Here is a 25,006-nt window from a genome sequence, read left to right on the forward strand (position 1 = left end):
ACGTCTGATTGTAAAAGGAATAGAGAAAAAGAAGTCCTTGTGACCTACGTTGTGGGAGATGATTCGGCATATCTATCCTTTGGTTCCATCCAGAGACTATACAGTTCAATGAGAAAAAAATTAGATCGTATGGCGAAGTGCTATCTTTTGTCACGTCAAGGTGTTCAATAGTAGTAGGATAAATTTCTAATACTTTCTTCAAAGTTCTCTGTAAAACAACCCCCACCCTCCAAAAAAAAAAAAAATAATAATAATAAGGAACTACATCGCAACAACCAATGAAGCGATCACAAATAATAGTTCCTGGCTTTTTTACACAATGTGCGGCTACGAAGAATATCTACAGGAAGAAATCATTCAAATACGCCGTATATACGAGGGTTCTTTGATTTGTGCTTACATTTACAAGATTATCGCCTTACGGTGTGTTTAGTGTAAGTGTTTCCTGTAATAAAAAAACAAGAAAAAGAAAAAGCGACTGTGGCCCAATGATTAGGGCATTTGGCTGCTGTGCTGGTGAGATGAGGCTCAAATTTCTGTCCTCAATATATCACTCGTATCCCGCCGCCAGGCACGCTACTTCTCCTTCACCTTCTTTTATTTTTTAAGAGTGAGAAGGAATCTTTTCGGCGAGAACCCGACCAGCGACCGACCGTCCGACCCAGGCAAAACCACGGCATAGTATGCAAAGAAACCTGCGCTTTAATAGTGCTTAGTGTACACGAGCAGCGAGCCCAAAGTACACCTGCGACGTGAGAAGCTGAGTTGAAGATACGATAGTTTGGCAGCAACACTTGCTAACGTTTATTTCACGCAGTTCTTTATGTTGTGTGTCGTAGCTATAATGTTTTCCTTCCGCACAACATTTCGCCAAAACAGAAAACTTTTTTTTGTTCCCATATACTATCCCCTTCAACCTTTTAAGGGTAAGCGTTGCAGCCGTCGGACAAATCAAACTTTATCGCTGCCTTCCAAATGCACACTAGGACACCATCACTCATGAGTCTGCACGCTACAAGCTCTGCACACATGGGTCGGTCGGTCTTCATACGAGCAGCTCTGTGAATGCGTGTAACGAAATCTATGCGTTCCATGGCATTTCTTGCTTGCCGTACGTATTCTCACCACTGTTATGGAAAATGAACGGCGCTCGGCGTGTTCATCTTAGGGAGTGCATCATTTCTCTGTCGGTGCCGTTGAGTCAGGTAGCACAGATGTACTAGCCTGAAACTGCACATCATCATTTTAATAATCGCGCCAGTACTTTGCTCACAGAAGAATTTCGCGCGTCACCAAGCGTGCGAGGAAACGCAGACAAATAATTGTTGTTACAACGAAAAACACACTTTTATTTCGTTAAATGCAAACATGTACAACTATGTACAAAAGACAGCGTAAGAAAAGCAGAATTATTGTAGTGAGCATTTGCCCGAGGTCGAATACGAATCATCGTGTTTTTAAATGGCTTTTTAGTGATACAACCGATTACCACAATGCTCAGTGAATTACTATGGCGCCCATTTTAAACGCAACCGCACAACACACGTACGTAAAAGGCATCCGAAGTAATTTTTCACTGTTGACTAAGACCACTTGTTCATATCGTGTTTTATGGACTCAAGCTGCCAACAATTTGAATTCAAGATCGTGTTTCTGCATGAAACACGTTTGCCTGTGGCATACCTGCCGATGATGAGGTCATTTATTGCTGAGAATCTCATAGAACGACGACAAAGGACGAAAACGTATTGCACACGTTCAGCAAGTGCTAACCAGAGAATATTCTTTTGTTGTTCATTAATTGTACTTAAAGTCGTGATCAAAACAGCGAACGCATCCCCAAAATATGTCATCTTCTCAATATACACGAGAAAAGAATGAAGCAGATTTTACGGAGTTTATGTCAAGCAGTCGAGGATTTTTAAAATATTACAATGCTAGTAACAATTATCTTTCTCTAGAGTCTAGACAACGAAAGCATGCAGCAGAAATATGCATAATTTAAGTCTTCTTGTTGAGCCTATAGTTCATCGACCCCGCGTGATACGACTACCGCAAACATAAACGAAAGGTAACAACAGCAGTATGTGTTCTGGGTAAGCTAATTATCACAATGTTTGCATAGTTCAATCATGCACAGACACTAGTGCTAACCTGCGTGCGCTACTTGCATTACGTTTAGTTTCTTGTTGCCACAACAAGCTGTTTATAGGGGTGGCAACGAGAAAAATACAAACAGATAAACTTGGCTGCGATGTGTTCTTCTCTTCCATCAAGCAGGGAAAAAAATTTCAAAATTATCTGCGCCGCTAAGTTTTGCTTGCGTCTTTTGCGAGATTGCTAAAAGTCATGCAGAATCGTCTGCTGATTCCTTTAAGCTAGCCCACGCAAACCTAAAAGTCAGTTTACTGAAGGCACAGTTAAAATAAGTCACAACGTGCATTGTCTGTCTCGGTCAAAGCATCCAGCGGCGATTTAAAGAGGAATGGGTTTTGCCCTGAGAAACCACTGAATAGTCTATACGCTCGAGACACGTTGTTCCTGCAATCAACAAATAACTCCTTGTGTAACTGCTCGATCGAAGGACGAATGGTCTCATATTTAGTGCGACTGCAGGCTTTGGCCGAGAGTGATACAATAGTAATACTTGAACGTGACTTATGGTAGCCGAATGAAATGTAATGAATGCAGAGGGCGTATGCGTAACATGATGTTAAGTCGTGATGCTGTTTTGTATAAAGTCAAGCTTGTCGCATGAATACAAAAGACGAAGAAAAAAAACGTTACGAACACCAGCGCAGTATAACGAAGGGTACGCTACACAAACAGTGACCGCCGACTGCCTAGACTTAATGATATTTTTTTTTATTTCTTTATAAGTGACATCTCTATGCAGGGAACATAACTGTATTTGCATGCGCTAATTGATTGTCTGAAACGGCTTTAAATTGTAGTCATGTGTCGACGTCATGTTTCGGTTTATACAAATGTGGCAAAATATCTCTCTTTCTGCCTAAATGAAAGGCCGGAGTGCTTTCAAAACTACTCTCGTTAACGCAATCAACGGAGCAAAGCGACTTCTACAGCGCAGAAAAAGACAACAGAGCTTGCGAGTGTCACATGTGCTATGTACAGCCCCAAAATAACACCACTAAACAGTGAAGCAAACAGCGCAAGACAAGTTTGCACGCCGCAAGCCAAGCGCAGAAGAGAAAAGACCGAACAACGATTTTCGGGTCCTGGGGCGAACGCTTTTGACTTGCTAACTATTGGCTCACACTTCGAACTCTGGCGTACTGTATGACCTAGCTGGACCCAGTGGGCAATGCTTTCTTCTTTTTTTTATTATTGCCGAATTCCGTTCCTACAATATAAGAATCGCAGGAAAAATTTACTGTTTTACTTTTTGTCACCGCTTACGAGAATCACACGCAACAATTATTGCGACTTTCTGAGTGCTATAGAATAAAATCTATTAAACAGGTAAGCAAAGAACATCCTGTTATGAAAGCTGGCCTCTAAGTTGACTAAAATGGCCGAAGGCGTGGAGCGTATGGACACGTTATTAGAGGCGTAAATCGATTAAAACGTCTTATGTGACGTCACAGATGCCCATGAATCAATCTAGACGTCTCGTGCATCTCTGTCTTCCGCTAGATTTTAGCATTACTTTAGTACACAACAGACTTCCTAGACCGGCTGTGTAAGTGTAATGGCTTCTTACGAGAAATCATCTATGAGCAAAAGAGGCGAAACAAGCCATTTGTGACGTCATAAGTGTTAGATGAGTCGCGCGATTTGAGGTTGACTATCGTTCATGTGAAGCTTGTTATGCAAGATTGTACAACCATTTGTTGCTTGAGGAAATATGTTGTTGTTTTAGATGGAATACACTATTCGCTTGAAATTGCGGAATATTTGTGGTCAGGGCAGATGCAATATACATACCGTGTAGACGTATATGTGAGTGAACTGAGACGTGACAAATGTGCCGGAACGGGAGTGACGATAACGGTAACGGGATGGTATTCTTGAAATCGCTAGATTTTAATTCTCATTGACTTTCCCTTGGGTTCTGGTAAAGACAATTATTAGTAAAGCAGGGACACCATACTGACTCCACAACGACTCCTTGAAAGTCGAATTCTTTAGATTTTTGTATTTCCATACTAGCCACTCTAGTTATCTTAAAGCTGTTGAGAGCCCTGTTGCGCTTTTACACCTACCGCCCGAACTTTACTTTTCTGGATGGGTTCACTGACCCTTTACCATCGGAACAATATCAAGACTCCAAATACGACGGTGGGGTTCGGTGGCAGGAACGTTGCCCAGTGACTTCGGAAGTCGCGGGACCGGTACGGAAACCAGCTGACGCTCATCCTTTAGACTTCGGACTGCCAATACAGGTGCGGCGTAGCGCAATGGAGGAAAAGTGCCTCGTTTATGTCCCAGGAAGTCTAGGAAGACGTTTCCCCCACTTCGCACCTTCCCCCTGTCATTACGCCCCTAAGTCCCCAAGTTATAACGAGCACGAATTCCGACCCTTCCGACGCTCCTAGCGTTCAAAGCCCCTCCATCAACGCGCTGTATACGGCGAGTTTAACATCTGTGTAGCGGCTTTAGTAGCGTTGTCCTACGCTGTTTGCTTCGCTGTGTGCACGGCCCCCACCACAAATCTGGCTGGTATTCCACCGCGTTGGTCAGTTCAAGAAAGCACCGCTCAAAGCTCAGGCACTTTCACGGCCAGGATTCCGAAGAACAGAAGGAGCAACGTGGGGACCAGTGCCGATGCCGCCGCCGCAGGCTCCTCCGGTGGGTCTTGGAGCCTGACAGCGTACACGACTGCCCCTGGAGACGGTTGCAGTTTCAGCGCCGCCGGCTCGCCGTATGTCCACTGTTTGACCATGGCTGGAGCAGTCGGCTTCTTCGACGAAGAAGACGACGAGCCGTGGTTCTTGCATGTCGTCGGCCAGGCGCGGCTTGTCACCTCCTGGCCGCTCCTGTTGAAGAGGAGGCAATGCGCAAGCGTTACACATGTCTGCATCTTTTGATCTGTCGCGACTCGGCAGCGCTAAACAAGCATGTGTCGCCAAGCACTACACGAGGTCACGAACAATGCTTGCACGAGGGACTAAGACGTTCATGCCTTACCAGATAAGCGATAAAGGCCAGGCAAAAATATATTTGGTCGAGTGGACTAGTTTCCAGTACAAATTATATACTACACGAATGCGACACTGCATTACTATTTGCGAAATACCGTGATACCGGAGGGGTAGCCGTGAGCAGCAGCGCTTCTGGCGCCATCATGTAACGATTATGTGAGTTGAGTTGGCGCCACCACGTGAGTTGAGTCTTAGCGCATAAACTATTGCAATGAAGCGCCACAGGTTACTTCGTGACGGCGTAGAAGCGTCGGCAGTAACACAATCGTTAATGTATAAAGCCTCCCTCCCCCCCCCTCCTCCTTCGACGAGGACAGCACAAGAGAACTTCTGACATCTTGTGGTTGAAGAAAGCGCCGCAAGATACTTTTACCAGCACTGTTGCTTCCATCCCCTGTAAAGTGTTTCGGTATTCCGTAGGCTGGACAATATGTATATACAGACTCGCTAAAGCTCTTCGTATATTGAAGCATATACTTCTTGGGACATGTGTCTGAACTTCGTCGCTGTTCCGAATCGCTATAAGCCCGAGACACAACGGCTGACGAACTCATGATCCTCTCACCTGTTCAGGACCAGCTGGAAACAGGAGCCCTCGAGGTCGATCTTTTCGTCGCCTATCCTCACAGCCAAGGAGCGAGGTTTCGTCAGATCCAACTTGGCCTCGAAATTAGCCCACGAATCAGGGAACACCATCGAGACGCCGTTATCGCCAAGCACGACAGCATTGCGTCCGAGTAGGGACGCCTTTCGGCAGCTTCCCGTATTGCTTTCCTCCACGTTCCAGCCAATGTCGAGGCTCTCTTGTTTGGCGCCTTCAACGCCCTCTTGGGGAGCGGCCTCTTCCAGAAGGTTCTCGAGCTGGTGCTCTTGAGGCAGGTCGTAGACGATGCGCGCCGATGGCCGGGCCTTGCGGAGAGTGTGCAGAACGCTGGCGTTCGGTGCCTCTCCGTCCGCAGACCAGACGACGAGCGTGGCGTTGGGCATCACATCGAGCAGCCACGAGAGCTGCGCCAAGGACGCTTCCACCATGGACGACCGGACCTTGAAGGCGACGCGCGTGAGGTAGGGGTGGCCGCAGCTCACTAGCCGTGCCATGGATTCCACCTGCGTTTGACGGGGTCAAATTGTTTATAAACTGTTGGCTCTTAATGTAAATGAAAACAATAAGGGAAATCAAGGAACATTATTTTAAGTAATGTCCAGAGAAGCCAACGGAAAAGGATGCCCAGTAAGCAACGGGGAAATGGGGCTTTCTTAAAGAAGACAACTACGACCACAGTGGTGTAATTCGGCTTCCGATCCGTCTTTAGCCAGTCACAAGCATCCACTCGCATATGTATATGCACACAGACAGCAGTATCAAAATTACAGAACAAGTAGCTTACGAGTCCTCGTGCGTTAATTTCGTGCTTTTTTTTTATCGAGCAAATCGACTCTGGTGGATACTAAGAAATCCAAATCCAAGAGAGACAGAAGAGATTCTACTAGAGGAAAAGCAGAGATGTTGGTAACAGGCCCAGCTCTAGCCAGCCATGTGCTCCAAGGAAAAGAAAAGATGAGAGAAAATTCCGGCAGAGACAATCTCAGGATGACTGTCGAAGTTAATGCGATTGGCAATGAAGCAATTTAGCGGCACACCGCGATTTCCCACCAGCAAATCGCCTCGTGTGTGAGGCGTGTGCTGCAGCTTGGCTCCTCTGTGGCGTTTCCTTTCGCTGAAGAGCGTCACATATACACCCAGTGACACATCCAGTGACCCAAGATGCCGTCAAAGATCGAGGTGATTCATTGGAGAGCGGGACGTGCCCAGCGGTCCAAGTCGGGGTGATAGGAAAACGGTTAGATCCAGACCTAGATAGATACCGGAAAATGCTTGGAGTGTCGTAAGAATGCTAATCGCATTGAAAGAGGGATATGAGGAGTGAGGGTACGGATAGACAGTGGGATGTGACTATGTACACGTACTTGTCCGAGGGGCCCGTTCTCCACCTTCGATCTGAGCCTGCGTTAACGAAAAATTCCAAGAGAGTCTTGGTGGCTCGCTTCGTTAATATTATGTTCGGCCAACGGCCTAGTAATATTTTTTTCATGTATGCCTGCCGTTCGCAGTCATATGAGGGGCAACAATTAAGTATGCATTCAATAACATTAAGCAGACCGATCAATTTCGCTAGTATGTGTACGCTCATTCTTCTTGCATTTATGTACAACCCACACTAACGTGGACATGAGGAACACTGTTTCCTTTCGTCAGCTAGCGCTTTCCTTCCTAGCCAGTGTTCCTCTTGCCCCCGTCATTGTGTGCTGTAAAAAACGCTAGATTGGATGAAAACGTGTGTGTGTTCCACTGTCTCAGGCACATTCCCCATATCACGGTCTGGCGCCGCTTCGTGCGTTGGATGCGATGCATATGAGTGTAACGTAAAGGCAACATCTATAGTCTCAGCCTGCGCTGGAGGCTCTCATGGGTACGTTATATAGATGCTACACAAAATCCGAAATTTCCCATGGGAATTAAGCCTATAAAGTTTTGGTGACACATATTGGAATCTGCATGAAGTAAAAAGCTTTCCTTCCAATGCAGCGTATAATGTGATGCAATGTTTTCGTTTATGGGCTACGCCGGCGACAACTTTAGTGTCATGCAATGTTTATGCTGCGCACTTTTCTCAGGTGATGCCGAAACGCCAACATCAAGTCAGGCGAACGTGAGACATCCATGCAGCGATGCCACGAACACGAAGACTATGTACGATGTTGAGTGGGGCATGAATGGCGAGGTGTACGCACACGGAAGTACGAGTCTTCATGCCCTAAAGATTTCTGTACCTTTTTGTGTCACAGTGGCTCATACACATTTGCAAGATTGGTCAAGAATTGCCGTTACCCAGGGGCACATAACCTGGGGCCCTATAACGTAAAACTATTCCAATATGTTTTATTCCATTCTCCTGACGTCAAATTTGCGTAACCGCCGACGCAAGCATCGGGCGGTCACCCGCAGGGTTGTCCGAACAGACCAATCAAACGCTCTCCTCGTTCATAAGAGGTCACTTTTGCTTGCTTGAAAAAGAAGAACATTGCCTATATACACTGAGCGGCTTGTCTTATCTAATTGGCTGAGAAGAGGCAAGGAGCAGGCTCAAGTGGAGAGGCATTCGATGGGGCCGAGCCACTGCACTGAAAATCGATAACCGGATCAAGAGGGTGGTGCCGGCGTCTGTGGTTGGTCCGCTTTCCCTTACTTAGCTTGCGGTGGCTGGTCGAAAATCACGGCGGCATGCAACGGAAGCTTAAGAATGACGCTGAAACGGATGCTCTGCAAAGAAGAGTTGGCAGAACGAGGTCGTAAACGTGCCGAAAGTCCTCGAAAACGTTACTTGACCGCGCAAGATTTACTATACGCAAATGAACCCATGCTCTCCGGCAGGTGCCAGTAGTATTAAGAACGGCCCGATGACGTGCAAGTTTTGCCTGCCAGTTGCGACAGCGGGCGTCAACTTTTCCTGGAACGCCGCCGCAAACCTCTAGCCACGGCGTCACTAAGTCGACTTTGTGTGGACAACAATACGCGCGTCCTCGGCTCTCCGTCGCTGGAGCCGAGTTTGACGAAGCAGGCTTTGTGCCTGAACGCGCCACCGCGGATCTGATCTGCTATGAGCTGGGGAGTTGCCGCGGGAACGTCTACGGAGACCCCTTCCGAAGCGCCGATCAAGACGCAAGACAATGGGCAGCCGGCGTGCGCGCTGCGGGGGTCAGCTCGGGGAATAAAATGCGCCTACAGTGCCTGGTCGTCTCGCCTACGGTGGCTGGTCGAACGTTTTTCCCTCACCTTGGGATTGAGGGATGACCGAGTGTTTATAAACCGCTGTTGTGCGGCTGCTCAGGGTACTTTCTCAAGCAGTCATGTTAGACTGATGCACTTTCTCAAGCAGTCATGTTAGACTGATGAACTGCATGTCGATAGTGTAAATAAACCCATATTCCTCGTTCTCGATGAGAAGCAGTCCTTCCCTTCATCAACGTCCTCGGCGTGGTTAAGTTGGACGACAGCATGGGCCAGCTACCTACTAATTCATGCCCGACTCCAATCTTGACAACGGGTTACGAGCGATGGGATTGAGCCTCCAATCCTAACAGTAGCCGGCGCCTTAGCGATCGGCGGCAGCCATCTCTTATTCCTTTCGGAACGGGGCAGCCTGCAGCTATTCAGAAGAAAATGCAGTTTTGTTTGGTATATTAATGCATCTTTAACGCCTACACGTCACTTTGTTGCGGTGAGTTTTTGCGGTTTTGTGACGTCGCGTGACAGGCAGGTGAAGTGGGTGCAGCCCGAAAACTCTTGACCAATAGCCGGGGACTAATGGCGAAAAGGCGTTGAATCAGAAATAACCATTTTTCTTTTGTTCGGTCAAATCATGCATAATCATTGTGTACATGTCATATCAGATGGGGAGCTATCACAGTTTTCGCGACGTCGCATGACAGAGGGTGAACTGGGAGTGGTCCAAAAAAAGATTTTGACTAATCGCAGAGGGCTGATTGCAGAATTGGAATAGAAAAGTTTCGAATAGTTTTACGTTATAGCTCCCCCGTAGTCCAATAACGGGGTAGGCCAAATATAAGAAATTAAATGAATTCAGAGTGTCCTTGAACATTATGAGCGATTTAATTAAGATGAGTGTGCGCTTTAGAGATATCTATGACCGACGTTATTTGTACATGTTTTGTGTCACGACTTATTGCTTGATTAGGCAGAACAGAGTTGAGCTCACTGGCAACACTCTGATGATCAACGTCCAGTGTCATAAGACTAAGTGCCATAATCTAATACTTCTGTACACAGAGACCAAATAAACCTTTCTTGAGCAGGCAAATATGCATTTAAGCAAAAACTGCATACCTGGCCCCAGGAATATGCGCCCTTGGATTTGGTGTTCCAACCGAGGGAGATGATGGCGAAAGGATGGAACGGCGAGCTCTGGCGCATGAACGAGTTCGCCTCCACGGGCGGCTTTCCCGCCGAACCGGCGAGAACGTCAGCGTGAATCCACAGGTCGAGCAGGTTCTGCATAACACGGGAAAGAGGAAGCACGATGCCGCTGAAATACTCTCCACACCATTCACACTAAAAAGAGCACGAGAGAAACATACATCGCGATAGAAGAGGTGAATGGCAATGCAGTTTAACAGACTTCGTTTATTTGGTTACGTTGCATTGAAAAAAAAAAAAAAGGTATGGAGTAACGAAAGAGAACGAGACGAAAAGAAAGCGTTCAGGTTGATTACGTGTGCCGTGCAATGCCTACATTGCCTACGGTGGGGCGCGCAATTCTGCTGCTTTCTGCATACTATATTTTATATAGAATTATATAGACTATATATATATATATATATATATATATATATATATATATATATATATATATATATATATATATATATATATATATATATATATATATATATAGAACACTAGACTGACATAATCGCGAGTGTAATAATGACGAGCTTCATCGAACCCGCCACCCCGTCATAGTGGATGCCGGAAGCTGTATATAGTTCTCATCGGGCTGGAAGGTTACAATGGTAGGAAGAGCCTTTTTCTATTTATTCTTTCAATTACTTCTTTTCATTTTTGCCCCGACAAACTGACTTAAGCTTTGAAATGAAGAGTGAGGAAAGCGAAGATGAGTGTTCTACGACAAGAGCGTGGGTGATGATATGTGTATCCCGCGATGCTCTCTCTAATAAATCAGTGGGAAGATCCTCCGCCTTTCCCTCAAGATTGCCTAGAACCCAAGCGCAGCGCCAACAGCGGAAAGACGGAGAGGAGTACACGCATCATGGCGCCTGCTGGATGCGCGAGCGCTCTGAACGTGACAAAACCAGTTTACTGGCAGCGAGATCGTATACTTTGCTTTGCTTACATGAATCTGTACCGAGCGGGTGCTGTCAAAAGTTCAGCAGACATTAGAGCCGACAGCGCTTCGATTAACTCGCTTTAACGGGCCAAGATTTCAGAGACAGCGTGCTTCGAGACAATGCACACATCGTGGGCGCATCTCTCTTGTTCCTTTTGCTTACCGCTGGCCCGACGTGGTCGCGCGTGTTGTACGCTCCCGTGCTTGCAGAGGCCCCGTGCACGCCAGAGCTACGCCTTTTAAAATAGGGACATCTCAATTTTGAACTAGACTGCTTGACGCAGAAGGGCCACGCAGGTTAGTGCTAACAAAGGGAAAATGAGACGTCCACCTAATCGCAGCAATTGCTACAAGAGCAACGAAAGCAACTACACAAAGAGGTGTGCGAAAGTATGTACGTGATTGGCGGGGAGGGCCCAGTCAACGCTCCTAGGGAAATCACTTTATTGAAGAGACGAGCTTTAGCAGCAAGCGACAGAGTTACGAGCGCCTCGCCGCAGCCTCGCAGATGCTCGTGTTCAGACAAGTGAAAAACACTTGTTTCATCAGCTTGACGCTCCGCCAGACGTTGGCTGACGATTTGAACCGGCGTTGTTGTGTCTCGATAGCACAGCTCCGCGGGCTTTCGATTGCGAATGAGTATAGGCATGGTTATTTATGAGGGACATTGATACCAGAAAATCACCTATGGACAATTTTTGTCCGCCCTTCGTTGTCCCTACCGGGAGCGTATTCTGTAAACACAACAACAAAGCGTTTCGCAGAGAACCCAGACCCGAGCATCTTAGGCGCAAGGCGTTTGTAGGTTACAACACAGCCCTTCTCTTCAGCGCGCACATCGAGCGAGTTTTCAATCTCACTGCGGTTGCCTATCCAAAAAAGAAAGAAAAAGAAAAAAAAAGAAAAGAAGCGAGGGAAGATGAGCAACTAAAATTTTGAAAAGTAAATTATTGTAAGTGAAGATAACGTGAAGGGCTGCATATAGTACTCGCTGAACAACAGGATAGCTGGTTCTACTTAAAGTATTTGTTAAATGTTAATAAGGGATAGAAGGGTAGTAGCGCAAAAGTAATCGATTACATTTAAGTAATTTCTCAGTAATTTTCATAGTCGGTCACATATTTTTTTTTTAATATATAGCGTTTACAAGCCTGGTCGTAAAGAATGATGTGGTGTTCATAACGTCATACACGAACGGGCCACAGATGTAAAACAATTTCTGCAATTTTTTTCCTGCGAATTATAATGCACAAAGAACTATTCGCAAGTCTGTGCGGCAATTTGCATAATCACTGAGTAAAGATCCGCGCTACAGCTGCACTTTCCTGCCTCCGTGCACTCACCCCGCCCTCTGTAAGTTTGTTTCCTTTCTAGTCCGTCCTCACGCAATTCGCCCAAAAGTTAACTTGCAAAAGCCTTCATTGACCTGTCAACTTTGACAGTGATGCCGCCAAAAAAAAAAAGATGTCGACTCTGTTCACATAAAAAAAAAAAAAAACTTGTTCAAAAAAAGAAAAAAGTGTGGAGGTGCGGGGTATCGATCCCCGTACCTCTCGCATGCTAAGCGAGCGCTCTACCATCTGAGCTACACCCCCGACGGGCCCCGCGGTGTAAATGGTAGGGGGTCTTCCGCGTGGCCAGCTTTTTTTCTTTTTTTTTTCACGGTGCGTTGTGGAGAGATATTTGTTTGCGGTTCTAGTTTAAGGTTTTCTGTGGTTAAATGAATATTCCAAACCAATATTAAAGACATCAAAGGCTATCCTAGGCCTAGTGTTGTTTTTCTAAGATAGGCCGAAAGAAGCGACTGATCACTGAAAAATCTGCGCCTGTGGCGCCAGTTGAGTAATGCCTGCACTGCCTTCGCATGCAACATAGGCTAATCAAATATTGTATGAAGGCTCGAAGTTCCATCATTTATTGTATCTTCTTGTTTTTATGCTTTTGATGAGCCCGAATCCATATTTTGTTGTACTTCGTTTACGCATTTTCTCCGTTTACGCAATTGCGGCCTGGTTGTCGTCGCTGTTGTCGCCCCCGATTATGGTGTCTAGCCACCATACCCCGATTGCTATCCCGGCGAATTTGTTTCGCGCGTTGCTCGTGCGACGGGCGTCGTCTGTTTCTTCTTTTAGACGCAAGTCTAGGCAATCCCCAATGTCAAAAGCAGTTGAAACGTTGCCAAAACGCGCATCTAAAAGAGAAGGACGTAACGCCTTCGGTAACGGTAGCTGCCATTCCTTTTTTTTTTCTCTCTCGACGTTGCGAACAACATGTCGACATTGGACCTCATCGGAAACGCCGATAGCTCAGAAAGCGACGATGACGACTACGTTCCATCGACTGAAGAGAGCGACGGCGACGCATCCGACTGTGACACGGAGACTGGGAGCGACGTTGAAGAGCGACTTGGCGCGACGACTGGCCGGACGCTGCGGAAGGGCATCGTAACGCCGCGTCTGAAAGGCAAAGGAGGCATCCTCTGCGACGGAAAAGAACACCCAGCACAGGAGAGTATTCGTAACGTGGCGAGCGCTAAAGAAGACGCGAAGGAACAGGACGAGAGCCATCTCGCTGCCAAAAAGGACGAAGCGAAAGCCGACCTTCTCTGGTCCGACTTCTTGCGAGACGTCGACAGCGTGCCCAAGAAACGGGCGGCCGTTGCCGATCCGGGCGAAGCGTCTACTTCCGCCGCTATTTCACAAGTTGCTGCTGTCCCCGAGAAAAAGGTTAAGATTACTCAGCTGCTGGATCTTGCGGGGGAAGTCGTCGAGGTCGACAAGGAGGTGGAAGCAGGCTCGAAAGAAACGCGCTCGCTCGAAAAACAGGAAGAAGATGCCAAGGTACTTGTCAGCAAGAAGCCGGGCGGAGTCGTAAGTGTCTTAGGTCGACTAATGAACAAGAAGCAAAGGATTAGCACGCTGGAGGAATCGAAGCTCGACTGGGATAGCTTCAAGCAGAGCGAGGGCATTGCGGAAGACCTGCGGAACCACAACAGAGGCAAGGACGGCTACCTGGAAAAACAAGCGTTTCTGCAGTGCACCGACGAGCGGCAGTTCGAAGTAGAAAAAGGACTGCGGGCCAAGAACAGATCGACGCACCGCACCTAAGCGGCCGTTGCAGCGGCTCTTTCGCGTTCCTGCCAGTGAGTTCCACTCACATTGTGAAGAACTTAGAAAGAAGCTTGAGCTGCGTTCGGAGCCACATTTCGCACGTTGTGCAATACGTCGTGAATAAAAATGAGGCACCTTTTCAGGATGGTCTGAAGTGCGTTCACATTTCGGCAGCTGTGTTTAAAACCGTATCAAGCGCTTGTTAATTGGCGTAATGACTAAATTTTACGATGGGCTTGTTAACAGAGTTATTGCCATCGCATTATTTACTGCATGGAGGTGTCGCACTTGTAGAACATAAGACCCTTTCGTGGGAAGACACTCAGATTACTCTCACACTTGATAAGTATCTTAGAAATGAATGTTCTTCAACGCGCTGGGGGCGTCTCGACTTTCCACGTATAATGTGGGTCGAACTGCGAGCACCTAATTTGTATTTGAGCTCTGATTGCAGCTCTTATAGCATATCAAAGCGTAGGCGATGACTTTGCACTGCTGAACTCGAGCTAGTGGGCTTGATCCTCGCTGCGGCGGTCGAATTTCGATCGGGGCGAAATGCGGAACAAAACACTCGTTCAGGTGCATGTTCAGAATTATTCTGGAGTCCCCATTAGCGTGCCTCATAATGATATATCGTTGTGTGGACACGTAAAACCGAACAATTAATATTTTTTATCTCATCAAAGCCATGAAATTGAGCCTTCTTTGAAAGATTACCACCCGATACACCAATTCGGATCACTTTTTTGTCCAACAAACTATATGAAAGGCGCACATTAATTACCCTTGACCAGTAATTTCGTGTTCCAAGCATGGCCCGTCGCGTACATCTCGATGCTCAAGATCTTGACCTGCCTGGAAGGTCTGTAGACATTGAATGGTTAAGAACATAATCCAAAATTGGCTGATCAGTAAGCGAACCCTGTACATCACTCGCAAGATTTTAGGCAGGTCCACTTAGGAGCTGCGTTCCATCTTATGTCGTGCGTAAGATGATGAGAAATAACTGAAAAAAAGAAGTTTTGAAAAACTTTAGGGCAGCCGTAATTTTTCCAGTAAGCATGCAGCGGTAACATCTTTCAAGGTCGGCTATGGTCGGCTATATTTGTTGACGATTTGCTGTCAATCTGAAGGAAGTTCATTGTAGCCGCTTCCACTCATTCAGGTGAACATGATCAAGGAAAAAATACTATGATCAATAAACAGCCATGTTAAATCCTGAGGATTGACGAGCTATAGTCAGTCGGTTCAGTGGCAGCGAAGAAGGCTACGCTGACGACAAGGGTAGCAACACGTGGTAAATGAACAACAAAGAAAGTGGCACTGCAAGGCGTTTGACAAGCATTTACAATGTATGCATAACTGCCACGTTTTTCTATGGCCGACGTGTTCGTGAGTCCTCATGTTATCAACCCCAGCATAGTGAATGATCCGCTGTTTATAAAGTGAAGTCCAACGTTAATATTGGTAAAGGGCCCTCCAAAGTATCATTTGCCCTTGTTTTGCGTCAATCCAATGCTGCCTTCGGCTGAGTTTTCACATCTTATTATTAATCACACTCAATACGTCAAGACGACTTGTGGCAGTTCCTTTTATTTTTGGTACAGTGAAGGAACTTCAAAACGCTAGACAAGGAGGAGAGGGGAGGGCGAGGAAGGGCTTCGCGCATACGCTTAAGAGTCATTGTCCGCCTCTGCCCTCCTCAACGACGGTGTAGGCGCAGCCACGCCTGTGGACTCCACATGGATTGCGACTCTGCCTCCGACAAGCTGCGATACTTTGGTGCAACATGTTTAGGCTACCTGCTCTTCTCCAGTCTATCCCAATTGATGTGTCTTCGACAGCGTCAGCGCCTCTGCCCCTTCTTCCTACGTCACTGATCATGTGTCCCGGCTGTCAATATGCGACAACTGCGCGTCTCCATTCGTCGCCACCGCCACGCGTGTGGCCAACGGAACGCTGACAAGTTCGAAATCACATCCGCCGCAGCGCCTGCAACTCGGGGCGTGTTGCACGCGGGCTCCTTCACGCCCACATGCACAAGTCATTGCCAGAGCACCACGGCCCTTGCTTCTCGGCCGTTATTCAACGGAGCCGGGGCATTGAACCTAGAGACAGACTTCCTCGCGGCATGCACAACCCGACGGCGGCTGCGGAGAGAAGGGGGGCGCCACGACGCTTTTCCGCGAAAAGGAACACAAGGCTCTCTCCCACAGACGGAATGTAAACAAAGCCCGCGCCCTACTGGCTCTGAGAAGATGAACGCGCGCGGCGCCTCTTCCGGCAAGAACGGGACCGTGGCCAGAAGGGCGCGTAGCAAAACGGACGATGCGTGTAGCGCATTGGGCTGTTCGTCTACAAACAGCGTCACAGTCTACAATTGCGTGCAGCGCTACGGAGTCTGAAGCCAAGTATGACGGGAATCCCCGGCCACGCGTGTCATTCACACCATCCCACCCCTGCGCTACTCTCCCCAACGGAATCCTAAGGGGCGCCCCGTGGAACACTTTGGGGCATATAGCGTATACATTCCAATAAACGCGTCAGCAACAGCAACAACTATAAGCGATCGGCTGAGATGGATCTTGTTGATGCAGGGCTGGCGAAATAAAAAATCTTTCAGAGAAGCTTCATCCAAACGCTTATCAGGCGTTCGTTGACTAATGGGGCCTCCAACAACTGCCGCCGTGGTTAGACGGTACTCTGGGATATACTGTGAGATATGAAAGGACAGATCCCACTGCAGGGGAACTGGTAGAGCACAGTACAGTGAGACTGGAATGAACGTACAACGGAGGATAGGCCACCAATTGGATGGAAGCAGGAATACTGGGCCAACGAGTATATGTAATAAAGGGGAATGCAGAGAATTTGGTTTCTCCCTCCATCTTCAATTGTGCCAAATGCCAATTGCTTCTTTAATTCTTCAGTTATCTTTCTTTCATTTACCCTACAAGCAGAAAACAAAACCCGCACCTTTCTTTTATTAAACTAGAAAATACCACCAGTATTACCTTGGCAAAAGAGAGAGTTATTCTACAGCCTAACCTCGCCGATTGAATTATGCGACATAGCTGCTCAAGAGCTGGTCATCCCAAATACGATGGCTTGTGTATATCGTGACACAGACCCAAGCTGCAACGCCGGAAAACGTACCTGATCTCATCTGTGTTTAATTTTTTCTCCATTGAAGGAAACGTTACTGGATGAAGTTTCTAACATGTAGGAGACACGCTACTACAGGTTCAACGTGATTTTCTGTTTCCGTATGTGGAAAAGCAGATGCACCATATCCCACAGCGCTGCAGGGATATTAAGAGGCGGGGCTATGTCTCTCGCTTCCTGTGTGGGCTTTTGATCGCTCTTTTTCTTTCTCTCTCTCTCTCTCTTCAGATTTGCATTTCCTGCTGCCAGTGAACACCTACGTGGGCTCCAGGTCTCCCGAGTCTTAGAATTATCGCCTCATTTAACGCGCGACTTCTCGATTCTCCGGGCGGAACTGTATGTGCTCCCCCGCACATCTGGAGAGCCCCCGTGACCTTTGTAGCGAAACGAAAGCGCAACTTAGCGGGAACTTCGGGGGCGACTGTGCCCTTACGGATGACGCAATTGCCTGTACGAAATTTTAAGAATATTCGTGGCGGAAATAATTTTTGTCTAGGGCTCTGTGACGGCAGCGGTACAGCTACGAACATATGGGCGCGCCTCCAAGGAAAAGAAAGAAAAAGAAAAGGCGGCACCGTGGCAGTGCCCAAAATGCCCTGCTAAGAGTAAAGGGAACCAATAGGCTCGATTTCTTGTTGATTACAAAAGAAACGCATCAGGCCAGCTGCAATGAAGCCAAGGAAAACGTGGGAGGGAATGAACTTTTCTTTAAATTTAAATGTACACATAGTAAGGAAAATGGAAAGGAAAGTGGACGAAAATACAACTAGCCGCCGGTGGGAACCGAACCCACATCCTCCGCCTTACGCGTGCAGGGATCTAGCAGTTGAGTTGCTACAGTGATGCCGTCTCTTGTGAAGACATAAGGATTCGGTAACGCCTATGAAAGCTCTGCTTTTCTACGGTTACATTCGCTGACCCCTACAGCACAGTCGTAGACCGTCTGCCACAAGGGCTTTAAGGATGCATCCATATGCCTCACGCGATAAGGACCAAGTTCGTGATGATGACTAACAAAGACATTACAACGCCAATTACGACGAACCACAGATAAAGAAGTATAGCAAAGGCCATAAGCGCTACTTCAGACACAGATTACTCAATAGCGCGCTGCCTGGCTACATCAAGGCTCGCAGACTGACACTCGTACCGGAACCACCTGATAGCCCTGAGCGATCCCTCATTGCCGTGCATCAATAATTCCGTTCATCGAGAGGGAATACTACAGCTGTGGATGCTACGCAGTTCTGGGGTTCTACACTTGCGTTCTACACCTTGTGCCCTTCCGGCGTGCTTCGTGCGACACTGCGTCCTTGAGACGTTTGCCGCTTGTCTGCTTCGAAGTTCGTCAGCTTATATACTGTGTAGGCGTGCACAGAAGAGTTAAAGGAAGCCGCATCGCGTATGCATTTGCGCCTTCACTTCATTCACTGCCACGATCCTTACCGCTGCACAGAATTGCTTGAGAGTCCGCAGAGCGGGTCGCCTTTGATGTACCGAAATAAAAAGGGGTGGGGAGAGGTAAGTGGCTTCATTCTACAATGCATACTTTATATAGGGCGCAAGCAGGGGGCGACCGGCGATAACCACGCATCTGTGGAACTCCTAAAGGCCCCTTGCCTGATGCACTATTTCCGGCACAACGTGTAGCCGTCGAGCACTTTATAACAGTTCGCATACTTGCTTGTATCCTTGCGAGTGAGCACGAATTGACGGCCGAAGAACAATTTGTCTGCCTGCTGTGGCTGGACTTGGGCCAAGCCTCAAGCGCAGAGATACAGCACTGAGTGGCGTGCTTCGTTTGATGCAATAGCGCTGCTCGAACCATGAAAGATCACGGCTCTTGATCTGGCTGGTTTCCAACGCGAGCCACGCACATTGTGCAATAGGACGCATTAACTTTGCCTTTCTTTCTTTTTTTCTTTCTCTTCCTAAGGAATTCTAGTGTGTTGTTCGCGCTTGACAAACACTTCCCAGCGTTCAAGCAATCAGGAGTAGCTGTCAAAAAAAGAAAAATGATTTAGGAGCGTAATCACAGCATTGCGACAGAACGCCCACCAGAAATATGGAATTTCATCCTGGCGTTGCAATGAAAATGTACTAAGGGAGGGGCCGGAACTACACCTTTGTTTTTCAGTTTGTTGGGAACATGCCTATCGAATGTTTAACCCTGCAAATGTCAGCAAGGCACTATATTTGCCCGTTACTGCTGTGTGCTTGTGCTTGTTGCTTGTGCATGTTGTGTGCGTGTTCATGCTACGTATGTATCATTTCATGTTCATCCTTGCCATCTGGAGTAGCCTACTTGGCGGATGAGTACGCAAACGTCTCCAGAACCCGTTAGAGAATGTGTCTATGTCGCACCACTGCACATCATGTCGAAGCCATTGGCATGTCTGTCTAAAATATAATATCTCATTATCACGGCTCTGTACAAGAACCAATGTACAGTTAAGCGAACCAGCGTCACAGCATTGGTATCATCAGCACCTGCGTCTTTGTCACTTCAATATCCACCATCTTGAAGCTAGATCGTCGATCGTCAAAACTTCCTTACGCGGCAGCTGATTAGCTCTTTTAGTTCTCCGAGTGTCACCATGCAGGAAACTGTACACGAGTTCCGATCTTTTACGACCGCGCTCTTTTTTCCCGCCGCTGCAAACGGGATTCGGCTTTCCAGCTCGGTATCTCCGAATCAGAACACATGGACGGTGGCGCGAACGAGCAGCGAATCCGTGTCAGAGCCCCGACTGAAGGGAGCGCGATTGTAGAGCACGTGTTAATGCGCTACACAGTCGCCCGCGCCAGACCTCCCCCTAGCAGCAATCTAACGCTGGCAGGCGTGTCGCTGCGAGACAGCGGCGAAGCGAGCGTATCGGCTTTCCCGCCTTCCGGCACGGACGGCGCGGGCTGCTTTTCAAACGTCCGCGCCCGCCGACACTGACGACACAGAGCCACCGGCCGTTGTAGTCGCAACAGTCGGCGTGCGCTTCGAGATTCGCGTTCGCAAACACGCCGTTCGCTTGAGACGGCGCGGCGCTTGTTATTGTGAGTCACGAAGAGTGGCGGCATCGCAGGATGCTTCTCTCTCGAAGAGAGCGGGCGCTCAGAGCGCGCGTAGCCATAGCCACGGCAGGAAAGAAGATGATCACCGTCGGCATCATGGCCTCGCCCAACACACATACACAGTGGTCTTTCGCCCGCCCCCTTCCTGCAGCCTCACAGCGCTCACAGCGGATAAGGGGCAAACGCAACAGCCAAGCAGGCGCGAGTAATTAGTGTAGAAGAGCCCTTGTGGCGAGGGTACAGCGCACAGGGGGGGGGGGGGGGGGGGGTGTTGGAGAGAGGTTATGCAGTCAAACCTAAGAAGGTTGTGCAGAGAGCGGTAGAGGTGAAGGAGAGGCGAAGAAGAACAGCGTGGCTAATTGCCCGACACGGCTGCCCCTTTGATGGCAATTGGAGAGGCAAGAAGGCCCATTGCGGCGCTGACTCGCCCACTTATGCCGTATACGGCGGCGATGACGACAAGGCGCGCGGGGGACGCAGCGCGCGCGGCGAAGTTTTGAAACATCGCGCGCGAGCTGGCGCTCTCTCTTGGGGGCCACATGCGCCGAAAAAGGGGGCGGCAGTAAAAAGAGAAACAAGCACGGCGTGGGGGCTGCTCTTCACCGTGGCCTCGATCGGCTACGGCCTGTGCTACGGCTGTGTCGCCAGTGCGCAAGCGCGTCTTCAACGAACCTTTAACCCAGTTGCCCTGGCGACAGCGCGGCCATCCCGTGCTGCCTCGGGCTGCATGTAGTCTTAGATACCTGCCAATTGCCCGTGCCCTTGGCGACTCCTGTTTAGCGGCTGGGTCGCGGCTGAGGTGCGAGAAGTAGAGCGGACTCTTATACGCGTGGCTTGGTTCAGCCGAATACTCCTCGGAACGGTCGTCGCCTTTACGAGGCACGCGGGAGTGTATGAAAGCCAGTTCTTTAGCGTCTCTTGCTACGATCACGCTGGCCTCCAGAAGCAGTCTAACTATCCCGGTTCAGAACCGTGACGTATGTTGCAACTAAGCTTATGGCAACACTTTTTTACTTGAGCATCAGGAATCAAACTGTTCAAACGGCGAAGTTTCCTGTGCCTCGAGACGTTCGCGTGCGACGCGCCCTATACTAAGGTGGTGAACTGTGAATCGTGCCGAGCACTATTGCGGAGCCAATGAATGTTTCCAGGTGAATTGGTTTCAGAGGTTATTGAGATATTCTGAATGTCACAGCTGGTATACAGCTGGAATTTTCGAATGGTCGCCATGATAAGTGCGATGAAAAGAAACTGTGGCACCTTTTGTGCGGATACATCGGCTCAACGTGCGCGGTAGGAGACTGTCGACAACTCTGTTTTGTGTTTCCATCAATTTTGTCAAGACGACGCACTCGGCACTCGTTCGGAGCTATAGTGTAAGAAACAAAAAATAAAGACAAGAAAGATAAATAATATAATAAAATAAAGCTACTCGTGTTTCTTCAGGCACTAATGCGAAATTTCAAGAAATAGGAATAGAGATGGTATGTTTTATATACCGCGCTTTAGGAGCGACGGTTCTGGCTGAAAATAGCTGAAATTTGAAGGAAGAAAGCGTTTCTCCAAAATAAGATTGAAACGAGTGTTGAACTGATTGGCACAATGTTTCCGCCTAAAGTGAAGTTCTCTTCCCGGGTGTACGATTCAACGCATCGGTTGCCATTACGATGATATAGTATGGTATTTTATGGCGTAGTGTGCAGATGTGTCCAAATGGAAACATCGGACGAACGCGAATGGGAAGGCTGGCGCCCATTTGAGTTTACGGACACTGACCTATATACGACTATTCGGGGGCTTCGCAGTTCAATACGTCGCCCTGGTGTGGGGGTTCGAACCCGTCACCACTTTTCAGCATACATTCGCACTATGCCAAGAGAGTTTAGCAGAATTTGAGCGGCATGGCTACATGGTAGCGAATTAATCGACACACCGAAGCGCTGGAGCATATGTTCAGTGGAAACCCTAGAAGTAGAAATGGATGCCAGCGTTCCCTTAAACGTCTAGCTTGATGAAGACGATGACTGTTGGGTCGTCAGCATACGAGAGTCCACACAGTGTGCACCGTCCCTTGATGCCGAGAATTTGTCCTTCTAATCCTGCCAAGATTACTGCGCTATAGCCGAGGCCCTGTTCCTCGCTATCCTTGGCATGAGCGTCATTCACTGCTGAGCTTTTGCCAAGGCAACTTGCACTTTTACACCGAGTCTTGAAAACGCTTGCCGTCACGGTCGTTTTAGTAAGGTTGCGCTTATATAGTCTGACCGTTGTTGTCACTGCGAGCTGATGATATCGGCGCGCCGGCCGCTTACAATGAAGAAAACTCGAAAGCCGAGATAGTCACAACTTGCGTTAGTTGTGTATTAATTTTTTGCCATGTGAAAAAGCTTGCAAGCTAAGGATATATAACAATGCTGCATCAGATCATAAAACATACAGAGGTCCGCCAAAAGTATTGCGTGTTAGCACGGCCTCACAATTAGACTGATGGGTGAGTATCCGTGCGCATTGAGCAGAACACAGTAAGGTTCCCCTGAAAATTCCCGTGAGGAAGTGAACTCTCCGTGCAACATCTTTCAGCCTTCCTCTATGGTAATGTCTTAACATTCAAACCTTAGCAAAATAAAGAATAATTTCAACCACTTCGTGCATACATAATATCTACTGAGTAAGCGAGAACTGCTCAACACTGTACTTGAAAACAAGAAAGAAAAGTGCATCGCTGGCAATGAAGAGGTCCCGCTTTAGGGGTAAAGGGAAGCACGCTGACCTCGGTCAAGGCCACCATGAGCACTCCGAATGCCTGGGGCAGCACCTCGGTACTCCTCATGTTGAGCTTGAGCGTCACCCGCTTGGGCTTCTCGGTGGCCTGGTAGAGGAGCTCGTTCAGCGTCACGTCCCACAGACGCCCCCGCGGCGGCTCGAGCACGGGGATGGTGCCGTCGAGCACCACGTCGGCCTCCAGGAACACCGGCTGGTCGCCGCTCAGCGCCGCAGTCAGCCGCTCACGCGTGTTGGTCGCGCGGGACCACCGCATGAACTTGGACGCCTGCGTCTGGTGAGAGTCCTCGTGCTGGGGATAGGCGGCAGCCGCAGCGTCCGAGGGCGCACAGGCCAACATCGCGAGCAGGGACAGAGTGAACAGGAGCGTTGCAAGACGACGGCACATGATCCCGCGAGGACTGGAAGCAGCGGCCGTCGCCACTGACACGGCCGCACTAGTTGGCGCCATGTCTTCCTCGGTCTTTCGCGAAGCAGCAGCCTAAGATCGCGATCCTCGTCCGGCGGGCCCCAGGCCTCGTCCGCGCAGACGCCACGAGACCCCCTCTAGTCGGCCGGCTGGTGTGGGCCAAGGACGCAGGATGAAGTGCCAGGCGCACTTGCTAGACCAGCTGTCTGTCTCTATACGTTCGTCGTCCCGATTCGAGAAAAAGCGTCGACTCCCCCCCTCTTGACGCGTCGTCTTCGTCGGTGGCAAGCGCAGCGAAAGGGGACGGGCGGTTATTTTAAATCCCCGCGCCGCTGCCGCTCAGCTGGTTGCCGCGCGTAAACATTGCCGTGAGAGGCAGGACCCCCATCTACGCTCTGCTGTTCGGGTGGCGTCCCGCCAGAACCGTGGGCGGCTCAGCGGAGAGGGGAGGCGAGGAGGAGGAGGAGGAGGAGGAGGAGGGTGACTTTTGCGCGGTCGTCGTTGTTGCGTCGACGTTGCGTCGTCGTTGGCTTCGAAGGCTTGTTCTGCTGCCGCGCGTCGGACTCTTCGTTCTGAGCAACGTCGCACGCGCGCGCGTTTGCAAGAGGAGTGCGCCGAGAGAGAGAGCGAGAGATAGAGAGAGGGTAAGGGTGGTCGTTGTACGTACGCACTATACGCTCGGAGCTTCCCATCGAGAGCTCGCTCGCCTGGCCGACGTGGCTGCCGTTCTCCTTCTCATTTACCTCCTCAATTGCGCCGAAGGCTAGCGGAGGCCGCGCAACAGTTTCTCAGAGGAGGATGGGGCAATCTTAGCAATTCGCGGCCGCTCGATCTGCATGTTCCTCAACCCTCCTCCCCTTCCTCCTGCTCCTTCCTGTGGCGCGTGTTTACGCCTCGCCACCGAGCCCTCTCCGCAGGCCGGCCAGACCACGAATGGTGCGCACGCGCGCGTGTCGAGGAGTTGAGGATGTGCCTTTAATGGTCGCCTGGGCTCTTCATGCATATGCGCGCCTTTAGACGCAGGGTATATGCGTGCGTGCTCGCGCTTCGTGCTCACACCCCTTAGGGCGCGTGCTGACGTCATTGCGCAACGGTGTAATCTAATAGGCGAGGGTGCAAGGCCCTATTAGATTGCGCAATGGGCTCTTTCACGGGAGATAAATTGGTGGCGGCGGTCCTGCGAGAAGTGCGCCTCTGGTTTGCCCTGTTGATGCCCTGCAGAACGCGTGCGATGGCGCGTTGAGTGGTGGTAGGGCCGCAGTGTCAACAATATGGCTTTCGTCGGTCCCATTACGGGGCCGTGCCTTTAGCTTGTAATGAATGCTGTTTCGCCGCGCTGCAGCTTGTGTACGCGTTCTGCGAATCTGTGAAGGTGCCTTATGA

At 49.0% G+C, this 25,006-nt stretch overlaps 2 protein-coding genes and 1 non-coding gene across 3 annotated transcripts; 1 reads left to right on the top strand and 2 right to left on the bottom strand.

Moving 5' to 3' along the window:
• Window positions 1-1,322: 1,322 nt before the first annotated feature.
• Window positions 1,323-24,220, bottom strand: LOC142575885 (uncharacterized). Its single transcript, XM_075685656.1, has 4 exons — window positions 23,204-24,220; window positions 10,072-10,236; window positions 5,731-6,272; window positions 1,323-5,000 (listed from the first exon to the last, which is right to left on the bottom strand). The coding sequence occupies exons 1-4, from the start codon at window positions 23,663-23,665 to the stop codon at window positions 4,721-4,723; spliced, it is 1,449 nt and encodes a 482-aa protein (XP_075541771.1). The 5' UTR covers window positions 23,666-24,220; the 3' UTR covers window positions 1,323-4,720.
• Window positions 12,615-12,687, bottom strand: TRNAA-AGC (transfer RNA alanine (anticodon AGC)). The gene has a single exon. It is a non-coding gene; the product is annotated as a tRNA-Ala (tRNA).
• On the top strand, window positions 13,160-15,097 carry LOC142575886 (craniofacial development protein 1-like). The gene has a single exon (XM_075685658.1). It carries the CDS (start codon window positions 13,363-13,365, stop codon window positions 14,197-14,199), a length of 837 nt encoding a protein of 278 aa, XP_075541773.1. The 5' UTR covers window positions 13,160-13,362; the 3' UTR covers window positions 14,200-15,097.
• Window positions 24,221-25,006: the final 786 nt, after the last annotated feature.

Source organism: Dermacentor variabilis, chromosome 3, assembly GCF_050947875.1.
Source record: "Dermacentor variabilis isolate Ectoservices chromosome 3, ASM5094787v1, whole genome shotgun sequence".
NCBI lineage: Eukaryota > Metazoa > Arthropoda > Arachnida > Ixodida > Ixodidae > Dermacentor > Dermacentor variabilis.

What these genes read in the sequence shown, in the direction of transcription:
- LOC142575886 (XM_075685658.1), top strand. Translation starts at nt 13,363, where the DNA reads ATGTCGACATTGGACCTCATCGGAAACGCCGATAGCTCAGAAAGCGAC.
- LOC142575885 (XM_075685656.1), bottom strand. Translation starts at nt 23,665, where the DNA reads ATGGCGCCAACTAGTGCGGCCGTGTCAGTGGCGACGGCCGCTGCTTCC. An exon ending in GCGCATATTCCTGGGGCCAG is followed by an intron (nt 6,273 to 10,071) that starts GTATGCAGTTTT and finishes CGTCAAACGCAG; the next exon opens with GTGGAATCCATGGCACGGCT. An exon ending in TTCCAGCTGGTCCTGAACAG is followed by an intron (nt 5,001 to 5,730) that starts GTGAGAGGATCA and finishes CCTCTTCAACAG; the next exon opens with GAGCGGCCAGGAGGTGACAA.